Source organism: Pleurodeles waltl, chromosome 10 (genome assembly GCF_031143425.1).
Source record: "Pleurodeles waltl isolate 20211129_DDA chromosome 10, aPleWal1.hap1.20221129, whole genome shotgun sequence".
In the NCBI taxonomy this organism is placed as follows: Eukaryota; Metazoa; Chordata; class Amphibia; order Caudata; family Salamandridae; genus Pleurodeles; species Pleurodeles waltl.
The window spans coordinates 830074074-830098456 of NC_090449.1; the positions used below are offsets into that span (position 1 = coordinate 830074074).

Below are 24383 nucleotides of genomic sequence, written 5' to 3' on the forward strand. Positions count from 1 at the left end.
CAGTTGGTGCCAAAGGTTTTTTTAAGTGACACAAAACTTAAGGGAGAACATGTAGCGTGATCTAGCTAACGTACCCACACTTACTGCAGCTGAGCTTAGGGTGTTGTGTAGAAATAGGGGATTACCTGCTACTAGCAACCTTAGGAAGGCTGTGATGGTCCAGTCTCTTGAAGCATGGGTAGCACAGAAAGAGACAGAGGAAGCTCCAGAGGTAGGAAGGGAGAGGGAAGATGTCCTCTCCAACCTCCAGGAGGAGGAGATTGCCTCACTGTGATCTCAGCAGCTACGGCTCCATCCAGAGCTAGTGGGAGGGGAGGGTCTGTGGTATCAGACCAGGAGGAAGAGGAGCTGGACCTCAGGGAAAGGGAACGTGAGGCCCAGGTAGCCCTCATAGCTTTGGAGGCAGAGAGGTTGGCCCTAGATTAGGAGAAGTGGGCATGCACTGAACAGAGAGATGATAGCAGCAACAGAGAAATTGAGGTGTCCATGGGTGGGGGCTTTTGTCCCAGACTACCCAAGGAGGTGGTTCCTGCTTATGTAGAGGGGGGTGACATAGACAAGTGGCTGGGGGCCTTTGAGAGGGCCCTCCAGGTGAGAAGGGTTAAGCCTCAATACTGGGGTTCACTTCTATGGGAGTTGGTCCCCAACTCTGGGAGGAATAGGCTTCTAACCTTAAGTGGGGGAGGAGACATATTTGTACCCTAGTATGAAGAGGTGCTTAACCAAGAGGTTTAGTCTGACCCCAGAACAGTACAGGATGAAGTTCAAGGACACCCAAAAGGTCAATACCCAGTCTTGGGTTGATTTTGTAGACACCTCACTTAAGGCACTAGAGGGCTGGATACATGGTAACAAAGTAAATACTTATGAGAGGTTATACAATTTGATCATGAGAGAGCACATCTTGACCAACTGTATCCAAGAGAGGTTACACCAACATATAGTGGACTCTAAGCTGACCAATCCCAGAGAGCTGGGGGAGGCAGCTGATGAGTGGTTGAGAACCAGGGTGGTTGTCAAGTCCCAGAGGGGAGACTCCAAGAAGTGGGGGGCAGGTCCCCAAAAACCTAAGGAGGGAGGTGGGAAGCCCACCACAGAGACTCCCTCTGTACCCTGGAACCCCAAGAAGGAGCGGAGTAAATCCCACTCCCACTCTGACAAGCAGAGGTAGGGAGACCCAGGGTTGAAAAAATCTCTTGGACAGCAAGGCTTGCTTTGACTGTCAGCAGACAGGTCACTTCAGAGGTGACACAGCCTGTCCAAGGAAGGTGGTTAGTACTGGGCTGTCCAGTAAAGCCATGGAGGAGGACTCCTGAGAGGATGCAGTCCTCATAGCACTGGGCTGTGAGACAGGACCAGATGCGAAGCTGGTAGTCCCAGATGGTGGGAGTAGGCACTTTTACCCCATTCAGGTGAATGGGATCCCTACCCCTGGCCTGAGAGACACCTGTGCCAGTCACACCATAGTGAGTGACCGGTTGGTGACCCCAGACATGTATGTCCTAGGAGAGACCAGGAAAGTCAGGATAGCCACAGGGGAGGTCACCTCCAAACCTGTAGACATAGTGCCCCTATAGTGGGAAGGTATCCTTGACTGGTTTAGGGTGGTAGTCAGTGCTGACCTGCCCCTGATTTGAATCCTGGCCAATGACCTCCCAGAGGTGAGTCTGGTCGCAGATGGGGCGGTTGGCCAAGGCGCCCCCCAACCCAAAGTCCTGGGGGGATAGTCCCTACAGTTAGGAGACAGGGGTCCCCAAGAAAAGGGGAGAAGAAAAGGAAGGGTAGACCACTCTTAAAGAGAGCTTCAGGGAGCCAAAGGCCTTCTGACCCTTTAGGGGAGGGGGCCCAGAGTTAGCACTGGTGAGACCTCACCTGACCCCAAGGAAGTTCTGAGTAGTCAGGCAGCTGTCCAAATGCAGGGTGTTGCCCCTGCATGGACAGAAGGGAAAATCGAAGGAGGGTGTCTGCCCCAGGAGGTGGTAGCCCTCCACTCTAAACAGCCAGTGGGGTTCCAGGACCCCACAGTTGTCCCTGAAGCAGCTCAGCCACCTGTCAGTGGAAAACCTAGGGTGTGGTTCTGGGTGCTGACAGCTGTCAGAAGCCTCTGCTGGGTGCTAGCCTTCATGGCAGCACTGCACTTGGCCTGGGAGGCAGACCCCCAGGGCCAAAAGCAAAGTAGACCCCCTGACTCTGTTGGTCATGGTGGGGTTGCTCAAGTGTTGGATGACCTCTTTGGGTAAGCTAGGTGTTGGCCTAGCAAAGGAAGGGATAGGTGAGGTCGGCACCTCATTACCCAAGTTGGCAGAGAGAGAGGAGGAAGAGCCCCTAGAGTGAAGTTACAGTTTAAAGTGGGTCCTTTCACTGTTGGGATGGGTGACCATGACAGGAGGATGTAAGGCAGAGTAGGCCCTGCAAATGGACAGCCAGTTTTTTCACTGTCTTCCTCGCCTGACAACCCAGGAAGACTCTTTCGGAGTTAGGCTGAGTCTCCTGGGCGTGTGGCCTGGGGTTGGGTGGGAGGTCTTGTGTGAGAAAACAGGGCTGATTGCAGCTGCCCCCTGACCTTTGCCCCATTTTCACTTTTTGCTGGTGTTTTCCTGACTCTAATGGTGCCCTAGGTACTGCTAACCAGTCCCAGGGGCTGTGCTCTGTGTAAAATCAGTATGCAAATTAGGCTAATTATAATTGGCTATGTCAACCTACCTATAAGTCCCCAGTATATGGTAGGGCATGTCGATTTAATGACTCCAGTATAGGTAGTGCACCCAGAGGTGCACTGCTGAGGTGCCCAGTGTCATTTTAAAGGCAGACCTGCCTTGCTGGCTGCTTTTAAACTAAAGTTATATGCAAATTCAACTATGGGAATTAAAAGTACTTCCAAAGTCCTAAACTACCTTATTTTTACATATAGGTCACCCCTAAGGTGTTCCCTATGTGCCCCTAGAGCTGAGTGCCATGTAACTATAAGCAGGAACGTTATAAAATATTTTTATAAGCCTTGGTGAGGTAAAACATCCAAATTCGTAGAATGGGGAAACTTTATTTTAATTTGTAAAGTCCCCTTAAGTGTCAAATACCTCAAGTAAGTTTGGTATCAAAGTAATTGTTATAATAAATCCCACAACTTTCAATTGTTAGATTTAATATAACTTGTTCAGGTAAAGAGTTTTAATTCTACCTAAAAAGTTGCCAACTTCAGCCCTGTAGTGTTCTGCTCTGATTGGCCAACCTCTGGCAGCCTGGACAGGCTGCCTTGATGAGGTGTGAAGTAGCCTGGGCTGAACACAAAGGAATGTACCTGTAGGAGGCGAACTCCCCTCAGCAGATGGAGAAGCAGGAAGGGAGGAGGGCTGAAGACTGGTCTTCAAAGGCAGGGAAGGACATTTGGAGCAACCCAGCACCTCCCTCACATCCTGCAAATCCAGACAATTAGATGCCCTCTTGATTAGATTAGGAGAGGGCATGAGAAGGGTGTGTTTAAGATTTATAGCCACACCAGTGGGTGGGCTAAGCCAGATGTAACCTCCAAAAATCAGTTTCAGCCATGATGGATGTAGGAAGTTGGCTCTATATGTGCTATTTCAAAGTAAGGAATAGCATGCACAGAGTCCAAGGGTTCCCCTTAGAGGTAAAATAGTGGTAAAAAGAGATAATACTAATGCTCTATTTTATGGTAGTGTGGTCGAGCAGTAGGCTTATCCAAGGAGTAGTGTTAAGCATTTGTTGTACATACACATAGACAATAAATGAGGTACACACACTCAGAGACAAATCCAGCCAATAGGTTTTGTATAGAAAAATATCTTTTCTTAGTTTATTTTAAGAACCACAGGTTCAAATTTAACATGTAATATCTTGTTTGAAAGGTATTGCAGGCAAGTACATTAGGAACTTTGAATCATTTCAATTGCATGTATACTTTTCAAGTTATTCACAAATAGCTATTTTAAAAGTGGACACTGCAATTTTCACAGTTCCTGGGGGAGGTAAGTTTTTGTTAGTTTTACCAGGTAAGTACGACACTTACAGGGTTCAGTTCTTGGTCCAAGGTAGCCCACCGTTGGGGGTTCAGAGCAACCCCAAAGTTACCACACCAGCAGCTCAGGGCCGGTCAGGTGCAGAGTTCAAAGTGGTGCCCAAAACGCATAGGCTTCAATGGAGAGAAGGGGGTGCCCCGGTTCCAGTCTGCCAGCAGGTAAGTACCCGCGTCTTCGGAGGGCAGACCAGGGGGGTTTTGTAGGGCACCGGGGGGGACACAAGCCCACACAGAAATTTCACCCTCAGCGGCGCGGGGGCGGCCGGGTGCAGTGTTAGAACAAGCGTCGGGTTCGCAATGGAAGTCAATGAGAGATCAAGGGATCTCTTCAGCGCTGCAGGCAGGCAAGGGGGGGCTTCCTCGGGGAAACCTCCACTTGGGCAAGGGAGAGGGACTCCTGGGGGTCACTTCTGCAGTGAAAGTCCGGTCCTTCAGGTCCTGGGGGCTGCGGGTGCAGGGTCTTTTCCAGGCGTCGGGACTTAGGTTTCAGAGAGTCGCGGTCAGGGGAAGCCTCGGGATTCCCTCTGCAGGCGGCACTGTGGGGGCTCAGGGGGGACAGGTTTTGGTACTCACAGTCGTAGAGTAGTCCGGGGGTCCTCCCTGAGGTGTTGGTTCTCCACCTGCCGAGTCGGGGTCGCCGGGTGCAGTGTTGCAAGTCTCACGCTTCTTGCGGGGAGATTGCAGGGTTCTTTAAAGCTGCTCCTTTGGATAAAGTTGCAGTCTTTTTGGAGCAGGTCCGCTGTCCTCGGGAGTTTCTTGTCGTCGTCGAAGCAGGGCAGTCCTCAGAGGATTCAGAGGTCGCTGGTCCCTTTGGAAGGCGTCGCTGGAGCAGAGTTCTTTGGAAGGCAGGAGACAGGCCGGTGAGTTTCTGGAGCCAAGGCAGTTGTTGTCTTCTGGTTTCCTCTGCAGGGGTTTTCAGCTAGGCAGTCCTTCTTCTTGTTGTTGCAGGAATCTAAAATCTTAGGTTCAGGGAAGCCCTTAAATACTAAATTTAAGGGCGTGTTTAGGTCTGGGGGGTTAGTAGCCAATGGCTACTAGCCCTGAGGGTGAGTACACCCTCTTTGTGCCTCCTCCCAAGGGGAGGGGGTCACATCCCTAATCCTATTGGGGGAATCCTCCATCTGCAAGATGGAGGATTTCTAAAAGTTAGAGTCACCTCAGCTCAGGACACCTTAGGGGCTGTCCTGACTGGTCAGTGACTCCTCCTTGTTATTCTCATTATGTTCTCCGGCCTTGCCGCCAAAAGTGGGGGCCGGGGCCGGAGGGGGCGGGCAACTCCACTAGCTGGAGTGTCCTGCGGTGCTGTGACAAAGGGGTGAGCCTTTGAGGCTCACCGCCAGGTGTTACAGCTCCTGCCTGGGGGAGGTGTTAGCATCTCCACCCAGTGCAGGCTTTGTTACTGGCCTCAGAGTGACAAAGGCACTCTCCCCATGGGGCCAGCAACATGTCTCTAGTGTGGCAGGCTGCTGGAACCAGTCAGCCTACACAGATAGTCGGTTAAGTTTCAGGAGGCACCTCTAAGGTGCCCTCTGTGGTGTATTTTACAATAAAATGTACACTGGCATCAGTGTGCATTTATTGTGCTGAGAAGTTTGATACCAAACTTCCCAGTTTTCAGTGTAGCCATTATGGTGCTGTGGAGTTCGTGTAAAACAGACTCCCAGACCATATACTCTTATGGCTACCCTGCACTTACAATGTCTAAGGTTTTGCTTAGACACTGTAGGGGCACAGTGCTCATGCACTGGTACCCTCACCTATGGTATAGTGCACCCTGCCTTAGGGCTGTAAGGCCTGCTAGAGGGGTGTCTTACCTATACTGCATAGGCAGTGAGAGGCTGGCATGGCACCCTGAGGGGAGTGCCATGTCGACTTACTCATTTTGTTCTCACTAGCACACACAAGCTGGTAAGCAGTGTGTCTGTGCTGGGTGAGGGGTCTCTAGGGTGGCATAATACATGCTGCAGCCCTTAGAGGCCTTCCCTGGCATCAGGGCCCTTGGTACCAGAGGTACCAGTTACAAGGGACTTATCTGGGTGCCAGGGTGTGCCAATTGTGGAATCAAAAGTACAGGTTAGGGAAAGAACACTGGTGCTGGGGCCTGGTTAGCAGGCCTCAGCACACTTTCAATTCAAAACACAGCATCAGCAAAGGCAAAAAGTCAGGGGGTAACCATGCCCAGGAGGCATTTCCTTACAATGGATTTTTGAGGAATGTTGCTCCCTGGGATTGATTTTTGCCACACTTCCCAGGAAGTGGTCTTCACAGAGGGAAGGACCCTGCACCTGATTGGAGAACCAGGACCCCCTGTTTTTCTGCCAGGAGCAAGGATGAATATGGCAGAGCTGCACCCGCACCTCATTTCCCTACCAGATCCCAGCAAGGAAGAACGTCAGAAGAAATAGGACTGCCCTGCTGGACCCCTGACCTTCACCTGGACACAGCACTCTGAAGGACTGCACCAGCTGCACACTTTGCCTTCACCACTAAAATTACTTTGCCTGTTTTATACTGCTTCAAGAAGGGACTCCCTGTTTGCTACAGGTACAAAGGAGCTGCCCAGAGACCCCTGCATCAAGTCCTGCAAGCAGAGCCCAGCTGACCAGCGTCCAGTGGCCTTTTGAGGATTCTGACCAGGTGCATTCTCGGAGTTGTAGTCCCAACTCCCAAGGAGCAACTCAGAGCTTCTGGAACCTTGGATCAAAGTGTGGACACTTGAAGGACCCAAAAAGGACCTCTTGAAGAAGATCCAGAAGTTTGGAGACGTTTGAAGCAACTCCATAATTTGAAGAGGTGCATTGTGGGAGTTGTGGTCTGAGACACCAAGAGGCAAACTAGAGCCTCTAAACCCTTGGCTGGTTCTGTTGACCACTTTCCTGAGCCAAGAAACACTTCTCAAAGTAAGTGTGACAGTGTTACCTCATGGGTGGCCTGAACTCTGGACTTTGTTCCTTTCCAGTGTGACTTTCTTTATCCCTTTGAGCACTAGTTGCTTCTATGCGCTAGAAAACATTAATTCTTTAAAAATTCATATCTCTGGTGGCCCTTTTCTGATTTTAATCATTTTGGTGTCTTTTTAAAGAGAAAAATATAATCTAGTTCTATAAAGTGGTGTTGGAGTTTTTGTGTTTTGTGTTTTACTTATTTACTGTTTTTGGATTTTTAAATGCTTTACACACTAGTCTCCTAAATTAAGCCTTGTCGCTCATTGCTAAGCTACCAAGGGTTGAGCTGAGGTTAATTTATTGAGACCTAAGTGGAGGTTAGTGGCCTATTGATAAGTGTAGGTACTTACCTGCCCTTTCCAATAAACCATTTTCCAACACTAAGGGGTTGGTCAAAGAGAGAATACACTCCATTTTTACTTAACAATGTTTCCTTTTCAGGGTATACACAGGCAAGCGTGGCATAAATGAAAAAACTGAACATTTAGGACTGATTGTTAAATTCAAATATCTGAATCTTGAGTAAGCTTCCTTTCCCTCATGGATTTTGATATTAAACATACTCAAGACTTCTATTGAAATCTGGCTTTCATACAAGAGGGCTACCTTTTTTCCATTCTCTTCCATATAACAACATCATTCCGATCTCATAATGTTTTAGCACTCTTTTCTGTGTCTACTTGTTCCTATTACTTGAGAAAGCCATATTTCAATCATCAGTGTACTGTGTGTGGTTTAAGTGTTTTTCAGAAAAGTGCTCACAGCTGTCATTGCAGTGTACCCTTCTCAAGCTGGTGTTTGAGTTCCATTGCACGCTAATAAGTGCTTCCAGGGACATCTTCTCTGTCCAAATTGCCAGCTGTATTCTGTACTCTTCAATCTGGTTTAAACTGATTATCTCTATGAGCACATAGAGAAGTTTCAACATCTAAACAGAAATATGTAGAGTAAACAACTACTGCACAGGAACCTCCCGGGAAAGAAACATCAAGATTCTTTTAGCAACTTCAGGTAAAAAAGTTAAGATTGAGCACCCCCATTGTACACCAAAGTTCAGACCTACTTTAACAACATTGGTGTCTAAACTATGAATGAATGGGGACAACAGCTTTGATGATTTCAGCTCATGCGAGCATCAGTCGTTTGATTTTACCATTGCTTCCATTTCATGTATGACTGCTTCCAAGCCCCTCAACACAATGGACAATTGATATGGCAGACCTGAGCTCCTGAGTTATGTATACGTGTCACCATCTTAGATGGCTTAAGTGTGAAAATTCAAGTTAAGGCCTCTCTCTAAATTCACCAGTGACTTTCTATATGTGTTAACGTAAGTGTAGCCAAAAACAAGCCTTACAAAATGAGCATATGACCAGAATAGCATCAGAAATTGACTTACAGAAACTCATACTGTATCTACAAATGGATCCCGACGGAAACCAGAAGAACGTTGACCCAGGCCCTAGTCAGCAGTAGACTAGACTACGGCAACGCACTCTACACAGGCATCCTAGCAAAAGGCATCCGACGCTTCCAACACATCCAAAACGCCTCTGCCCGACTGGTCCTCGACGTACCCCGCCGATGCCAAATCTCCCACCACCTGAAAGACCTCCACTGGCTCCCCGTGGACAAGAGGATCACCTTCAAGCTCCTCACCCACACTCACAAGGCACTCCACAACGCTGGACCAGCCTACCTGAACAACAGACTCAACTTCTACGTCCCCTCCCGCCAACTCTGCTCCGCCAACCTCGCCCTCGCCATCGTTCCCCACATCCAACGCAAGACCTGCGGTGGCAGATCCTTCTCCTACCATGCCGCCAAGACCTGGAACACCCTCCCGACCTCCCTGCGGCAGACCGAAGACCTTCTCACCTTCAGGAGACTCCTCAAGACCTGGCTCTTCGACAAGTAGCAGTACCCCCTCCCCCTTCTCAGCGCCTTGAAACCCTAACGGTTACATAGTGCACTCTATAAATACTGTGATTGATTGTTTGATACGCTGATATCTTTCAGACATAAAATGAGCATTAACATTTTCTCGCAAGATCACCGACATACACCACAACACATTAATTGCTAAAGAAGGATTTCCGGGGCACTTACTTCAAAGGCAGTGGACAAACAAAGAATTGCTTTAAAAAAGATCTCAGACTGACATCAAGACAGATTTGTGGACTCATCAATGCAATAACAAGAACCTTTTGTGATGACCCTTTACAGATACAAAGTACTGCACAACTAAACTTCAGGGGTTGATGCTACTCAATACAATTAGAGGATGGCTTACTCTGAAAATAATGAAAGCTATTTTTGTCACCATGCCATGCTAGCTGCGCCTCTCCTTCTCATTAAGAAATGTACTATCCTAACAAAATTAGTGTGTCCTCTATGCCACTGTGAACTCTTTGGAACTTCTGTGAAGTGACTAAAATCAGAAGAATCTGTATTGTTTTTCCTGTTTTTTAAGGATTGTGAAATGTATTTTCTTAGATCTTTGATTTTTCCAGAGAGTGACAAGTATATTTGAAAGATGTAATATAGACGTTTTACACTAAAGCTTTTATGTCAACTGGTGCAACACTCTCTTAAGGTGTAGAATGCTATTTTATGTAGGTACGTATCTTTGTGTAAGAAAATATGTTAAGTGGTTAGCTGCATGCAAATTATGTGTCTATTTACATACACATACATAAACACACATAAAAACACACAGACTCATATAAGGATTTGCCATTATATTGTAAGAAAATAAAACAATATACTTTTTAATTAGTAATATACATAATAACTCCACACTTTATATTTTTGCACAGGGCATATAACAAAACAAAGAGTTTTACCTTTTAGTTAGCTAATCTTATATTTCTTACCTTGCCACCCTCTGCATGGTATTCTTTCTCATCAGCACCCAGCAGTTTGGCAAGCCCAAAATCTGTGATTTTGACATGCTGTGGAGTTCGAACAAGCACATTTCTAGCTGCAAGGTCACGATGTACCAGTCGACGCTCTTCCAAGTAATTCATTCCCTGCAAAATAACAGACATTTGAATTGCATTTTTCATTTTTCAACAATCATTTTGTGCTGCATCTTAATGGACCAGGCATACTAATTATACATTTTGCCTGGCTGAAGTCCAACCCAGTTTTATCTAAGACACACGTTTTAACTACTTCTTCCGTAATATTCTGGATAGGTGACTGCCTTTACTGCTCGATTGTCTTAATATTATTTAGTTCAAATTGATTTCAACTTTGATCTGTGTTGATAATTGTACATTTATTTCATGCTGTTTTGCTAGTGTTTGTGAGGTGAACAATATTCCAGGCGGCAATCTGTTGGTAAGATTTATTGTATATTAAATAATCAATAAAAAAAATAAACATAAAAATGAGGAGCGGCAGATTAATCTGACTATTTTTCCTGTTATGCCATCTAACATCATAAAATTGAGTTGCAAGGTATTGATATTCAAAACACTGTACAGTTTAAAGAAAATCATAGGAGCACTGGAATTCTTATATGTATATATTTGAACAGACATTGCTCTCTTATGAAACTGTTTTTTTGCATATGATCAAGCTCAACTTCTAACAAATTTACAATAGAAGTTTCATTTTCTCTGAAGAGCACTGTTGGAGTGGCAGTGCTTCTTAACTGAGCCACTTTATCTCTTCTGGTAATATACCATTGTATGCCTTGTAATATTGTGAAAGATATTCTAAGCTGAATACATTTGTGACTGTTGAGCGCTGTCGTGCGGTTCAAGGTCAGTTAGTGAATAATGTCCATAATTCATGGGGGTCCATTTTGTTTACCACTAGTGTGCCAGGGTAGGGAATATTGATGCTTTGCTAAATGGTAGCCATGACTAATGTATATGATTGTTTGATTATTGTTATATTTGTCCCATTTGTATAGCACAAACTACCATACTTATGTCATTGTAGCACATTCTATATCTCAATGTTTTTCATGCAGATCTGAGAAGGCTCTCAATCAATTGTCTTTGTTTGTTGGTATTTGGTTGTAAGTTGTGTTCAGTAATCATTCCTTAACTGTGCATGCTATACATTGAAATCCTTGATACTTCATTGCAACCTGTCCTTATGGAATCCTCATTTGTCACTACTATTCAAAAGATTGGCAAGGATAAATCTCACTTAAATGTTGGTTTAAAGATTCTTATTTAATTGGTGTGTGGTTTGTCAGGCCATGGTGCACTTTTTGATAAATAACAACAACAGAAACATTAACCCCTTCAAAGCGGGCGTCGGCCAGTGGCCAACACTAGGGAGGGGGTTAATAAATCCTTGGGTGCGTTGCACCCGAGGATATAAATATTTTTTTTTTGCCCCAGGGAGACACAGAAGCCTTCCATGTCTCCCCCACCCGCCCCTTTGTGACGTCAGCGCGCCGCGAGGCGCGCTGACGTAACAAAGTTGATTTCCCCATCGGAGCAGGAAGCAGCCTTGCGGCAGCTTCCTGCTCCAATGGGGAAAACGGCCTTCCCCACGTTCGGGAAGGCCTCGTAAGAAAGGGCCAGGAAACACTTTCAGGTTTCCTGGCCCCCGATCGCAGCTGTGCTGCGATCGGGGGCCAGGAAACACCACTAGAAGCCAGGGATTTTACTTGGGGGGGTTGGCCCCCTCGGAAAACGGGCAGCCCCCCCGGGGCATATTTTTTTTTTCAAAAATAAAAAATAAATAGACAGGGTGTCGCCCATGGGCAGGGCAACTCCCTGTGGGGGCAATATTTTTTTTAGTTGTTGTAGGGTTTCCCTGGGGCCCATTTTGGCCCCCAAGGAAACCATACAACAACTAAAAAAAATAGATCTATATATATAGATATATCTATGTACATGGATATATCTATGTAAATGGATATATCTATAGATAGATCGATAGATATATATAGATATATGTATATATATATATATATATATATATATATATAGATCTATCTATGTAGATATATATATATATATATCACTTTTGTCAATATGTGTGTGGTTTCCCTGGGGGCTGCGATCGGCCCCCAGGAAAACCAGACCCACATATAAAAGTGATTTATATATTTATTTATATATATATATATATATATATATATATATATATATATATATATATATTTATATATAGATTTGCCACCAGTTGTCTTGCAGTTGCAGCTTGCGTCTTCAAAGCAATGCACATACTTCAACTGACGCTTTTCAACTGTAGCTTTTAGGCAGCAATAAAAAAGTCAAGTAAGTATTGTGACTATGTTTCTGCTACAAAAGGGTCAGACTTGTCTAGTGGCAGTTTTAGTGCCATAAAGAAGCGCAGAAGGTTTATATGCCTACTGCAAAGAGCAAATCTATATTTTATGTAAATAGCTGAGTACATTAGTAAAGTCAGCCATTACTTGCGCTATAATACAAATGAAATGTATGTGCGGGGTGGAGGGCGGCTATGGAGAGATGAAGGACACTTTTGCTGGGTGGTAATGAGGGAATCCGAGGAGGAGGGAGTGGGAGCACCAATAATGATTGTTGGACTGGGTGCAGGAGGTGCTAAAGACTGTGACGAATGGTATGTGACAAGGTCTTTTTTGAGTGTCTTGAAAGAACGTGCTGATTGAGGGAAGAAGCGCAGGTAAGGTGGCCTCTACTGTTGCACGTATCACACACACACCATCGATTTTGTAGGCTAGTGTTTTAGAGCAACAGTTTAGCCAATAGCAGAGATGGCATCTTGATGGATGACTGCTGCCGGCACTCGGGTTATAGAGGACAGCTCTGACATAGGATCAGAGACTGAGACATCAGATACTGAGACAGCATCTGAGGGATAGGACAATGGTGCAGACTCTGGGAGTGATTTTTCAGTCGGAGGAGTCCCATTCGATAACTTCTCTTCCAGTACATTATGAGGGCGGTGATGAGGACAGTCCAGCTGTCCCTTCGCAAGCAGTCTGTGCAACTGGGTAATAGTGGGTTAGCCCAACCCAGAGAGCAGGTGAATGCGGCGGCAAGCAGAGAGAGAGAGAGAGTGCTCTCTTGGGAGCTCACCAATTTAGTCCAGCCCCAAATTCCACTGCCCAAATCGTATTGTGGAGACATCAAAATTATCTATTGCAAAACAAACCGGTTTTGTAAGGCAGGCACCTGTGTTTTTGGTCCTGGGTTCGGCGGCCATATAGAGAAACACACTAAACCCAAACATTTCTGGAAACTAGACATTCGGGGGAGTCCACAGAGGAGTGACTTGTGTGGATTCCCCAAAGTTTTCTTACCCAGAATACCCTGCAAAGCTGAAATGTTGAATAAAAACTCTATTTTTCTAGCATTTCTGTCACACAAACTACAGGAATATGCTGGGATCCACAAAATTCCTACCACCCAGTGATTCCTCACCTGTCCTGATAAAAACACTACCACACTTGAGTGCCTACACCTAGTGCCTGCGTCAGGAATGGATCACCCCAGGGTCAACAGCTGCCTCATGTAAGGACCAACATTGACCGTTGTGTGATCTATTCCTGTCGCGGGCACCAGGCCTACCCACACAAGTGAGGTACCATTTTTATCGGGAGACTTGGGGGAATGCTGGGTGGAAGGAAATTTGTGGCTCCTCTCAGATTCCAGAACTTTCTGTCACCAAAATGAGAGGAAAAAGTGTTTTTTGGCCAAATTTTGATGTTTGCAAAGGATTCTGGGTAACAGAACCTGGTCAGAGCCCCACAAGTCACTCCATCTTGGATTCCCTGGGTTTCTAGTTTTCAAAAATGTGCTGGTTTGCTGGGTTTCCCCAGGTGCCGGCTCTGCTAGAGGCCAAAATCCACAGGTAGGCACTGTTTTCTATGAAAAAATGTGATGTGTCCACGTTGTGTTTTGGGGCATTTCCTGTCGCGGGCGCTAGGCCTGCCCACACAAGTGAGGTATCATTTTTATCAGGAGACTTGGGGGAACGCTGGGTGGAAGGAAATTTGTGGCTCCTCTCAGATTACAGAACTTACTGTCACCGAAAAGTGAGGAAAACGTGTTATTTTAGCCACATTTTGAGGTTTTGAAAGGATTCTGGGTAACAGAACCTGGTCAGAGCCCCACAAGTCACCCCATCTTGGATTCCCCTAGGTCTCTAGTTTTAAAAAATGCACAGGTTTGGTAGGTTTCCCTAGGTGCCGGTTGAGCTAGAGGCCAAAATCTACAGGTAGGCACTTTTCAAAAAACAGCTCTGTTTTCTGTCAAAAAATGGGATGTGTCCACGTTGTGTTTTGTGGCATTTCCTGTTGCGGGCGCTAGGCCTACCCACACAAGTGAGGTATCATTTGTATCGGGAGACTTGGGGGAACACTGTGTGGAAGGAAATTTGTGGCTCCTCGCAGATTCCAGATCTTACTGTCACTGAAATGTGAGGAAAACATGTTTTTTTAGCCACGTTTTGAGGTTTGCAAAGGATTCTGGGTAACAGAACCAGGTCAGAGCCCCACAAGTCACCCCATCTCGGATTCCCCTAGGTCTCTAGTTTTCAAAAATGCACAGGTTTGGTAGGTTTCCCTATGTGCCGGCTGAGCTAGAGGCCAAAATCTACAGGTAGGCACTTTGCAAAAAACAGATCTGTTTTCTGTCAAAAAATGGGATGTGTCCACGTTATATTTTGGGGCATTTCCTGTCACTGGCGCTAGGCCTACCCACACAAGTGAACTATCATTTTTATCGGGAGACTTGGGGGAACGCTGGGTGGAAGGAAATTTGTGGCTCTTCTCAGATTCCAGAACTTTCTGTCACTGAAATATGAGGAAAACGTGTTTTTTTAGCCACGTTTTGAGGTTTGCAAAGGATTCTGGCTAACAGAACCTGGTCAGAGCCCCACAAATCACCCCATCTTGGATTCCCCTTGGTCTCTAGTTTTCAAAACTGCACAGGTTTGGTAGGTTTCCCTATGTGCCGGCTGAGCTAGAGGCCAAAATCTACAGGTAGGCACTTTGCAAAAAACAGCTCTGTTTTCTGTCAAAAAATGGGATGTGTCCACGTTTTGTTTCGGGGCATTTCCTGTCGCAGGCGCTAGGCCTACCCACACAAGTGAGGTATCATTTTTATCGGGAGACTTGGGGGAACGCTGGGTGGAAGGAAATTTGTGGTTCCTCTCAGATTCCAGAACTTTCTGTCACCGAAATGAGAGGAAAACAAGTTTTTTAGCCACATTTTGAGGTTTGCAAAGGATTCTGGGTAACAGAACCTGGTCAGAGCCCCACAAGTCACCCCATCTTGGATTCCCCTAGGTCTCTAGTTTTAAAAAATGCACAGGGTTGGTAGGTTTCCCTAGGTGCCGGCAGAGCTAGAGGCCAAAATCCACAGCTAGGCACTTTGCAAAAAACAGCTCTGTTTTCTGTAAAAAAAATGGGATGTGTCCACGTTGTGTTTTGGGGCATTTCTTGTCGCGGGCGCTAGGCCTACCCACACAAGTGAGGTATCATTTTTATCGGGAGACTTGGGGGAACGCTGGGTGGAAGGAAATTTGTGGCTCCTCTCAGATTCCAGAACTTTCTGTCACTGAAATGTGAGGAAAACGTGGTTTTTTAGCCGCTTTTTGAGGTTTGCAAAGGATTCTGGGTAACAGAACCTGGTCAGAGCCCCACAAATCACCCCATCTTGGATTCCCCTAGGTCTCTAGTTTACAAAAATGCACAGGTTTGGTAGGTTTCCCTATGTGCCGGCTGAGCTAGAGGCCAAAATCTACAGGTAGGCACTTTGCAAAAAACAGCCCTGTTTTCTGTCAAAAAATGGGATGTGTCCACGTTATATTTTGGGGCATTTCCTGTCGCGGGCGCTAGGCCTACCCACACAAGTGAGGTATCATTTTTATCGGGAGACTTGGGGGAACGCTGGGTGGAAGGAAATTTGTGGCTCCTCTCAGATTCCAGAACTTTCTGTCACCGAAATGAGAGGAAAACGAGTTTTTTAGCCACATTTTGAGGTTTGCAAAGGATTCTGGGTAACAGAACCTGGTCAGAGCCCCACAAGTCACCCCATCTTGGATTCCCCTAGGTCTCTAGTTTTAAAAAATGCACAGGGTTGGTAGGTTTCCCTAGGTGCCGGCAGAGCTAGAGGCCAAAATCCACAGCTAGGCACTTTGCAAAAAACAGCTCTGTTTTCTGTAAAAAAAATGGGATGTGTCCACGTTGTGTTTTGGGGCATTTCCTGTCGCGGGCGCTAGGCCTACCCACACAAGTGAGGTATCATTTTTATCGGGAGACTTGGGGGAAAATAGAATAGCAAAACAAGTGTTATTGCCCCTTATCTTTCTCTACATTTTTTCCTTCCAAATATAAGAGAGTGTGCAAAAAAGACGTCTGTATACCCAGTATAGAATGAAAACCAACTGCAGGGTGCAGCTCATTTATTTGCTCTGGGTACCTAGGGTTCTTGATGAACGTACAAGCCCTTTATATCCCCACAACCAGAAGAATCCAGCAGACATAACGGTATATTGCTTTCAAAAATCTGACATCGCAGGAAAAAGTTACAGAGTAAAACATAAAGAAAATTGGCTGTTGTTTATAGCTCAATTTCAATTTTTTTTTTATTTCAGCTGTTATTTTCTGTAGGAAAACCTTGTAGGATCTACACAAATGACCCCTTGCTGAATTCAGAATGTTGTCTAGTTTTCAGAAATGTTTAGCTTTCCGGGATCCAGCATTGGCTTCACACCCATTCCTGTCACTAACTGGAAGGAGGCTGAAAGCACCAAAAATAGTAAAAATGGGGTATGTCCTAGTAAAATGCCAAATTTGTGTTGAAAAATGTGGTTTTCTGATTCAAGTCTGCCGGTTCCTGAAAGGTGGGAAGATGGTGATTTTAGCACCAGAAACCCTTTGTTGATGGCATTTTCAGGGAAAAAACCACAAGCCTTCTTCGGCAGCCCTTTTTTCCCATTTGTTTGTAAAAAATGAAATTTTCACTATATTTTGGCTAATTTCTTGGTCTCCTCCAGGGGAAACCACAAACTCTGGGTACCATTAGAATCCCTAAGATGTTGGAAAAAAAGGACGCAAATTTGGCGTGGATAGCTTATGTGGACAAAAAGTTATGAAGGCCTAAGCGCGAACCACCCCAAATAGCCAAAAAAGGGCTCAGCACTGGAGGGGGGGTGGAAAGGCCCAGCAGCTAAGAGGTTAACAGTAACTGAAAGTAAGCCTGCACATGTGTAACTAAATGATAGGAAGCAGGACCTTGCAATATGTTCCATAAAAACAATAGAAAAATGCACTTTATTTACATGAAAAGAGTAGAATTCATGTTTGATTAGAGTCAATAAATTAAATGAATACACTTAAATAAATGGCTGGGCAATTATATCACAGGCATTATTTATGTTAAATCAAATAGTAAATAGTAAAATCTTCAAAGTTTCGTGCTGCTCATATTACCGATCTTAAGAGTAAATCTGTGTGGAAAGAGTCTAACGCTATTTCAAATATTTTATGAGGTTTGAGTCTAATGGGGTAACTGTTGTCTCCTTTGTGTAGTATTTGTGTTTTAGTAAAATTGAATTGCAGTCAAAACCTGAATGTGCACTAACACTCCCAAAAAAATAGTATTGCATATCAACCTAATAAATCACCACTCCATCATCCACTCCATCTATGTCTGGTATCAGAATATGATAGACTAATTGACGTTCAGATTGCAAAGAACTATTAAATTTAATTTGAGAGGTTGTTGGCAATTCTTCAAGTTATTTTGTTAGGCTAGCTGCTCTGACAGAATTTGTGCTGATGATTTTTCACCTGCATTCAGTGAGCATGGAGGTTGGAGAAGTAGTTTGACTACCACACTTTTTAAGAGCACCGCAGAGAGCATGGGCCTTTTCAGACCACTGTCCCTTTTGATCACCCCCTATTGGGAAATATATTTTTGTCCTCTCCCATTGGGTTGGTTTAATTTATATTCTACCATGATTTTAGGTTATTCCATATGCTTTCTTAATTACAAGCTCCTTCTGATAGAAACAAATGTGGATACATCCAAGATATTAAAGCTCTACTAGGTCTTAGAAGTTTTAATTCTTCAGCAAGGTAGTTGGTAAGCTATTCCTTGCTATCAATTCTGATTTATGGAATTCGAAGCAGAAACTTATATAGGGTGTTGTGCCTAAATGTGCTGTTATGTGGCCACACAATCCTACATTCCATGTATGGAACTGTTTGTGGGGCATTGTATTTTTGATCAGAGGTGCATTTACACTTAGTCAGCTTTGAGCCAAGGCATAATGTATTCATTTTCATCAATTCTTATCTCTGCAAGCACGTTCCTAAGAAGGATCATCAAGAGAACAATGTTGAGTGTCTCACAGGCTGGCGTATTTGCAGGTAGCATGTCTTGGTTTACCTCCTTGTTCTACTTCACATTTACAGGTGCGGTTGCATTTAGCCTTTCCATTGTTAGTCCATGGGGCCACACAAGCCATTTTCAGAATAGCCACAAAAGATAACTGTTCACACAATTAATGTAATTGGGAGTAACTAACATCCCCTGTATTTGCTCTGACAATGTGGGGTGGATCATCTTCCCAAGAAGCAATGTTGGGCAATCAAGTTCTTTTGTTCCACATCTTGCTAATCTCTGGCTGCATTTCCTATTAAGTTTTCTTTCTCTCCATAAAAAGGCAAAGTAAATGCTTGGAGCATCTCATGATACCATGCCTTTTCTGTAACCTTAGTATATAATTGCTCTTTAGCTTTGAAGAAAACAGAAGTTTACTCATATTAACGTTTTCCGATATAATAAGAATCCTGCAAACATATCTAAACAGAACAAGAGCAATAGTAGAGTTTAGAAAGGACCAGCAAATGTACATTGTCCAAAGTACTTTCTCTCTCTTGATTTTCAGCTTGCACCCTATTTGTACTTGTTCAGCCACATTTTGCCGTCACATTGCAATGTAGATAGATATAAGCACGAAACCAAAGTTCAGCTACATAGCACATATACCTGATAATCAGGGCCACTGGTATTATGCGGCAGCAGAGGAACAAATTATGTGCCAAAGTTATCAAAAGTTTGCCGGAAGAAAATACAAATTATGCAGTATCAAGTAGTACTGTTTTGCCCCTTTTACAATGTTAACACTTTCTGGAAAGAGGACAAACTTCATTAGTAATAGTGCAACACCAAAATCCAGCCATCAGCAAAGTAAAGGTTATCTGTCACTGCGAGGTAAAGTGCTTGCCACTGCACAGCAACACATGCTGCAACATTCTTAGTAACGTTTGACCTGTGTGAGCTAAAACAGTAAAACATTGTTTTAAATTTGCAAACTATACAGAAGATGATGGATTACGTGTCAACTCCATCAAATCCATAACTATGTGGAAAACGTTGAGGCCTCAGAATCACATGATCTAAGTGGCTTTGCTGATGACTATTTTGGATTGTAAATAAATACATGCCCATGCTTTGCATGTATGTCAAAAGTCTGTAATTATTACCTTTGCAATCTGAACACACCAGTTCAGGAGATGGTTTGAGCCAATGTTATCCTTGTGCTCACGTACGTAGTCAAGAAGGCAACCGTAGGGCATGAGTTGGGTAATTAGCTGGATGGTGGAGGTTAGGCAGATACCCAGTAAACGGCAGACGTGGGCATGGTCCACACTGGCCATCACATAAGCCTCCTGTGCAATGAAGATTTAAAAACACTTGAGAATTAAGAGTTGCAATGCTGCTGAAACATACTAAAGTTATTGTCTGCTTGCCATTTTCAAAAATTGTGCCATAAACCAAGTGAAAGAATGTACATATTGCTGCACAATTGTAACAATTGTAGAGTTAGCTATTTTGCAGGGGAACTTTCTGGTTGAGGTTCCGTCATAATCAATATCATGAAGAGTCATGGCAATAAAGCTGTGGCTCAAGAAAGAAATTCACTACAGTACTTCCAGCCTGGTGCCATGTGGTCAAATCATCATTATCCCATCTCAATCAATGTTTTTCTTTCCATTACAGCTCCAGCATCAGCTCTTACCGCTGCATCTCTGTTGCACTTGGATGGCCACTAAATAGAATCTTGCCAAAGCCTAAGACTTTCTTGCCAATATACATTTAAGTACACCAAAATGAAAGTCTATTATTTATTAATTATTTAATTAATCTTTGGCAATAAATAACTGCATATGAATCTCTACTGTTTTTTAAATATTACATTAAGCATGGCCTAAAAGTCTTGAAAATCCAATAAGGATGGTAATTGATAGTAACATATTAACATACCCACATTATAATACAAACTGTAGATTAATTGGGGATGGATATCAATGGTGACACGTAAGTTTGAAGCTTGATAGGATAAGAGTCATGTGGGCAGCAGAATGAAGGAAGGGGAAACAATATCAAGTCTTAGCTCGACCTATTATATTAATTTCTGAATAACAGCTTCATGTTTCATGCTCTAACCTACTTTGTAATTTGGATTAGGTAAAACATGATTACAAAAGATATGCAAGAACAAAAAGATCTAGCAAACCCATGTGGGATCTTAACATACAAAGTTAAAAACTTTGAGGCATATTCACAAATGGTTTTGGAGTACGTAAACTAGTACTCATGTAACACTCTTTTATGGACCCTTAGATGACATAGGCCTAAAACATCTAAAATGGTAAAATTCAGGGAGTGATCATGCACAATTAAAAGAAACAGAATGGAATGTGCATCTTGAAGTTCTGCTAATAGTGCATTGTATTCATATTGTAAACGTACTCAAAGGCACTACTTTCGGACACAAATCTATTGGGTACAGTATGCAACTTGAGTTGAAGCATCTCAGGTGTAATGTGTGTCATAGTTTTTCACCAAAATGATAATGTGGACTTGGACCAAAAAAGTAATGGCGACAAAAAGTAGCAAGTGAAATAAAAAAAGACTGGGACAGACACAGTGGAGGAATGATAGTAAGAAAAGGTAAAGCTGTAAACATTGAAGCATGTGTGTGTCAAGATCAGTTTGGAAAATGGGAAGACTGAATGGGTCTGAAAAAATAAATTATTTGATTAAAGTAGTAAAATACATTTATAGGCATTTTTAAAAGCACAGACTGTATTAAAATATGTGTTAAATCAAAAATAATAGAACCTTCTAAAGTGCCTAGGTCTGGATTCTGTTTAGTGGTTACGATTATTAGCGGCCTCTGATTTCTGTTGCTATATTCAAGGTTACAGTATATATTTGTTGGATGGCAAAAGCAGTTGTAGACATGCACTTGTTTCAGGGTTTACAAAAGACATATATTAGTTCATTGTACATGATCACACTCACTGTATTTTTGAAATAATAACTAGAATGTAAAAGATGAAAGGTAAGACAGTAACTCACATCGAGAATTTCCTTGTTGGCTTTAGGGGATGTAGCCTCTCTCAATTCCTTAATAGCGACAGGGATTTTTACATGTTCCCCTTCTGGAACCCACAATCCCTTGTTAAAACAAAAAAGAGGTACATTGTTACCTGTGTGTTTCAAACATATACATACATACAATATGCAAAACTGAATATGTGATAGCCAACATCACATGCATACAGCCCAGTCATTAAAATCATTGATCAAAACTACATTTGTTCTTTAAAGATAGTTTTGCAAAATCCAGTCTTCTGTTTTTTCAGGAAAGATCCCGCTATGTGAATTAACAGGGTGCTGTGCTGGTGCGTTACCATGAATATAAGAGGCTGAATCACATAGGCCTATTTTGTCTGCTGTATTTGAATTTGTTGTTGGTAAATTGCACATTACTATTTGCAGAACTCTAAAAAGAAAATGTCGTAGCACACCAGGGGAAAATATGAATACTACAGTATGGGTATTTCCTTAGACTGCCTTAACACATGATAATTCCATCTATCTGAAAATTAGGGCCTTATTATGTAAAAGTCAAAAACGTTTTAACACATTCAGTACAGAGTTCTTTAGAGACACATTTGATGCAACTCCAATAATGTCATTGAGCTCCCTAGCTGATACTTTTAAAACAACAACATAATTACAAGCCATTTTAAGGCAATAACACTTCAATATTATTTTTTAATGTATAGCTGCGTGTAGCTCTAAATTGGGTGGATGGGACATCTACATAGATTTGGCGAATGCCCTAGATTCTCCAAATGCTAAATACTCCTCCTCCCCACAGTCTCATTTACTAAAAGAGGTATAGCCTTGAATAAATTACCAGATACATTTGCTGCTCAAATTGCATTAAATTAATACTACCCATATTGATGTCTTTCAAAATTTGATTGTCAGGTGAATATGTAATAATTTGCAATACTGTACAATTCTTAATAAGAATAGAAACACATTTTAGATTTAACAGTGGCTATAATGTGTTAGCTTATCTTTATTAGAGCTTAATCTTTAAGAGGAAACATCTTTTGTTGTATGTGCTTGCATTTGTAAAGAGCAAACATAGCTGGATAGGAATTCACCACTGTATACATATACATCAATTGGGGATTTACACCATGACATTACATTTCACAAACTTACAATTGTGTTACATCTCAAACATATTAGCAATACTTGGCACATGGGGATTAAATGGTTTTCCAGAATCTCTTGATTTCAGCCAAATGACAGAGCCAGGAATTGAACCCAGGTCCTTATTTTCGCAGTTTAACCACTAGACATGGAGCTTAATGACTAACCAGTTGGCGGCTTACGTACTAGGCCATGTATTGTGACATAAATTTGTACCAGTATACTGCCCTGGGTGGCATTTAAGAATGTACTGTGTGTCTAAGTCTTGCACCTTGTATAAGTACTGAGAGGGAATATTTGAATATGATGAACCGCTTTTGACCTTTTTGACAGGTAGAAGCAAAATGGTGTTTGTGTGTCACAGAAGTTATTTTTCAAGTTACCTCAACAGTGCTCACATGCAGATAATAAAACACTAAAAATGTGCCTTTTTAAAAGCCTCATCCTAATTTCCCAACTAGACAAGGCCTCATCTACGAGTTTTATGTAAATGCATTATTATTTCACCCAATAAACAATTATATCTGTAGAATGCGTATTTCAATGTTTGCCACACCCAAATCCACAAGCTTTGATATTTACTGGGTCTCCTTCACTCAGTAAATGTTGTTAGGTGTGACCTGCCAAACTTTAGTTGGTAAAAATCAGACTGTTGATAAAATTCAACAAAATCATAAGGTGATCTGCACAGCTGTTGAAATGTAAGAGGCACTTATAATCAAAGCCTAAGTTAATTTCCATTTTTGTACAAGTGTACTTTTTATACCATTACACAACAGATCTTACCTTATATACAGTGCCAAAAGCTCCTGAACCAAGAACCTTGAGTTTTCGTATTTCTGTTTCTTTTAGGATCCTCAGAAGTGCTTGATTTGGTGCTTCGCCACTGGGAGTTAAAGGCTCAACTAACTGAAATGAAAATGTTTGAAAAAAATCCTAAATGTACATAAATCCCACATGCTTCATTTCAGATACTACATCAACAACAAACACAATTGCTGACCTCATATCTAAAATGCAGTCTTTGATTCCTTTTGGTCCTTGGATACCTCTTCACTCTTCTACAGCACACACCCTACTCACCCAGTTCGACAACATGGGGGTATTCTGTGTGACATAATGCATACAACACAGCAATACTATTGTATTGACTACATTGACCTGTCACTATATTCACAAATAAACATAGAATTACTGTTCCTGATTCTACATAAACATGCTTCTCGAAGTAAGTATACATGGAATTAAGAATAGGACATATTTATGTCCATTACAATATCGTGGTAGGTCAAAATATTGTTGTACAATAATAATACCCTCAATATGTTGTACAACCGTCCAACAATAGAGAGGTATAATATAAAAAACTGAGACTTAAAGGTGGAGCGCATTGATAGAGTGACATTTTTTAGAGTAATTAATCATTAGATTGAAATATTATGATTAGAGAATAATTATGAGTTATGTTGTTTAAAGTGAGTTAGTAGTCTAAAGATACACATGTGCAGAAAAATAAATATATGTCTCAGTCATATTTAGTACAATTCATTAATAAAAGTTGCAATTCATAATTGAAAATGCTTTACATATTTTATGATATATTATTAATGAGATATGTTCATGAGTTTACATATTTTGCATGTTTTATAAGTTGTCATATTAATGCATTTATTTTGTGCATTAGCATAACTAGGCCTGAAATTTCATATTCGCAGCAGTAATGAAAAAGCTGAATCATTTCTTTCCCTTTCCCCTGAATTTTTCAATTAGGTTGTTTCATATGTTTAGTAAAGGGTTCAGTTGTAGTGTGTGTAAGCTCATTCAGAAATAACTTTAAATTGTTGCAACCCTAGAACATGAGGACTGGAAAGTCACTGTTGTTCAAAT

At 42.7% G+C, this 24383-nt stretch overlaps 1 protein-coding gene across 1 annotated transcript in view; it reads right to left on the reverse strand.

Moving 5' to 3' along the window:
- Positions 1-24383, reverse strand: part of EGFR (epidermal growth factor receptor) — a 526637-nt gene that overhangs the window by 57212 nt on the left and 445042 nt on the right. Inside the window, exons 18-21 of the mRNA XM_069211504.1 lie at positions 23283-23405; positions 21342-21440; positions 19460-19645; positions 9858-10013 (exon numbers count right to left, since the gene is read on the reverse strand). Of these exons, the coding sequence (XP_069067605.1) occupies positions 9858-10013; positions 19460-19645; positions 21342-21440; positions 23283-23405 (564 nt within the window). The remainder of the gene's footprint in view (positions 1-9857; positions 10014-19459; positions 19646-21341; positions 21441-23282; positions 23406-24383) is intronic.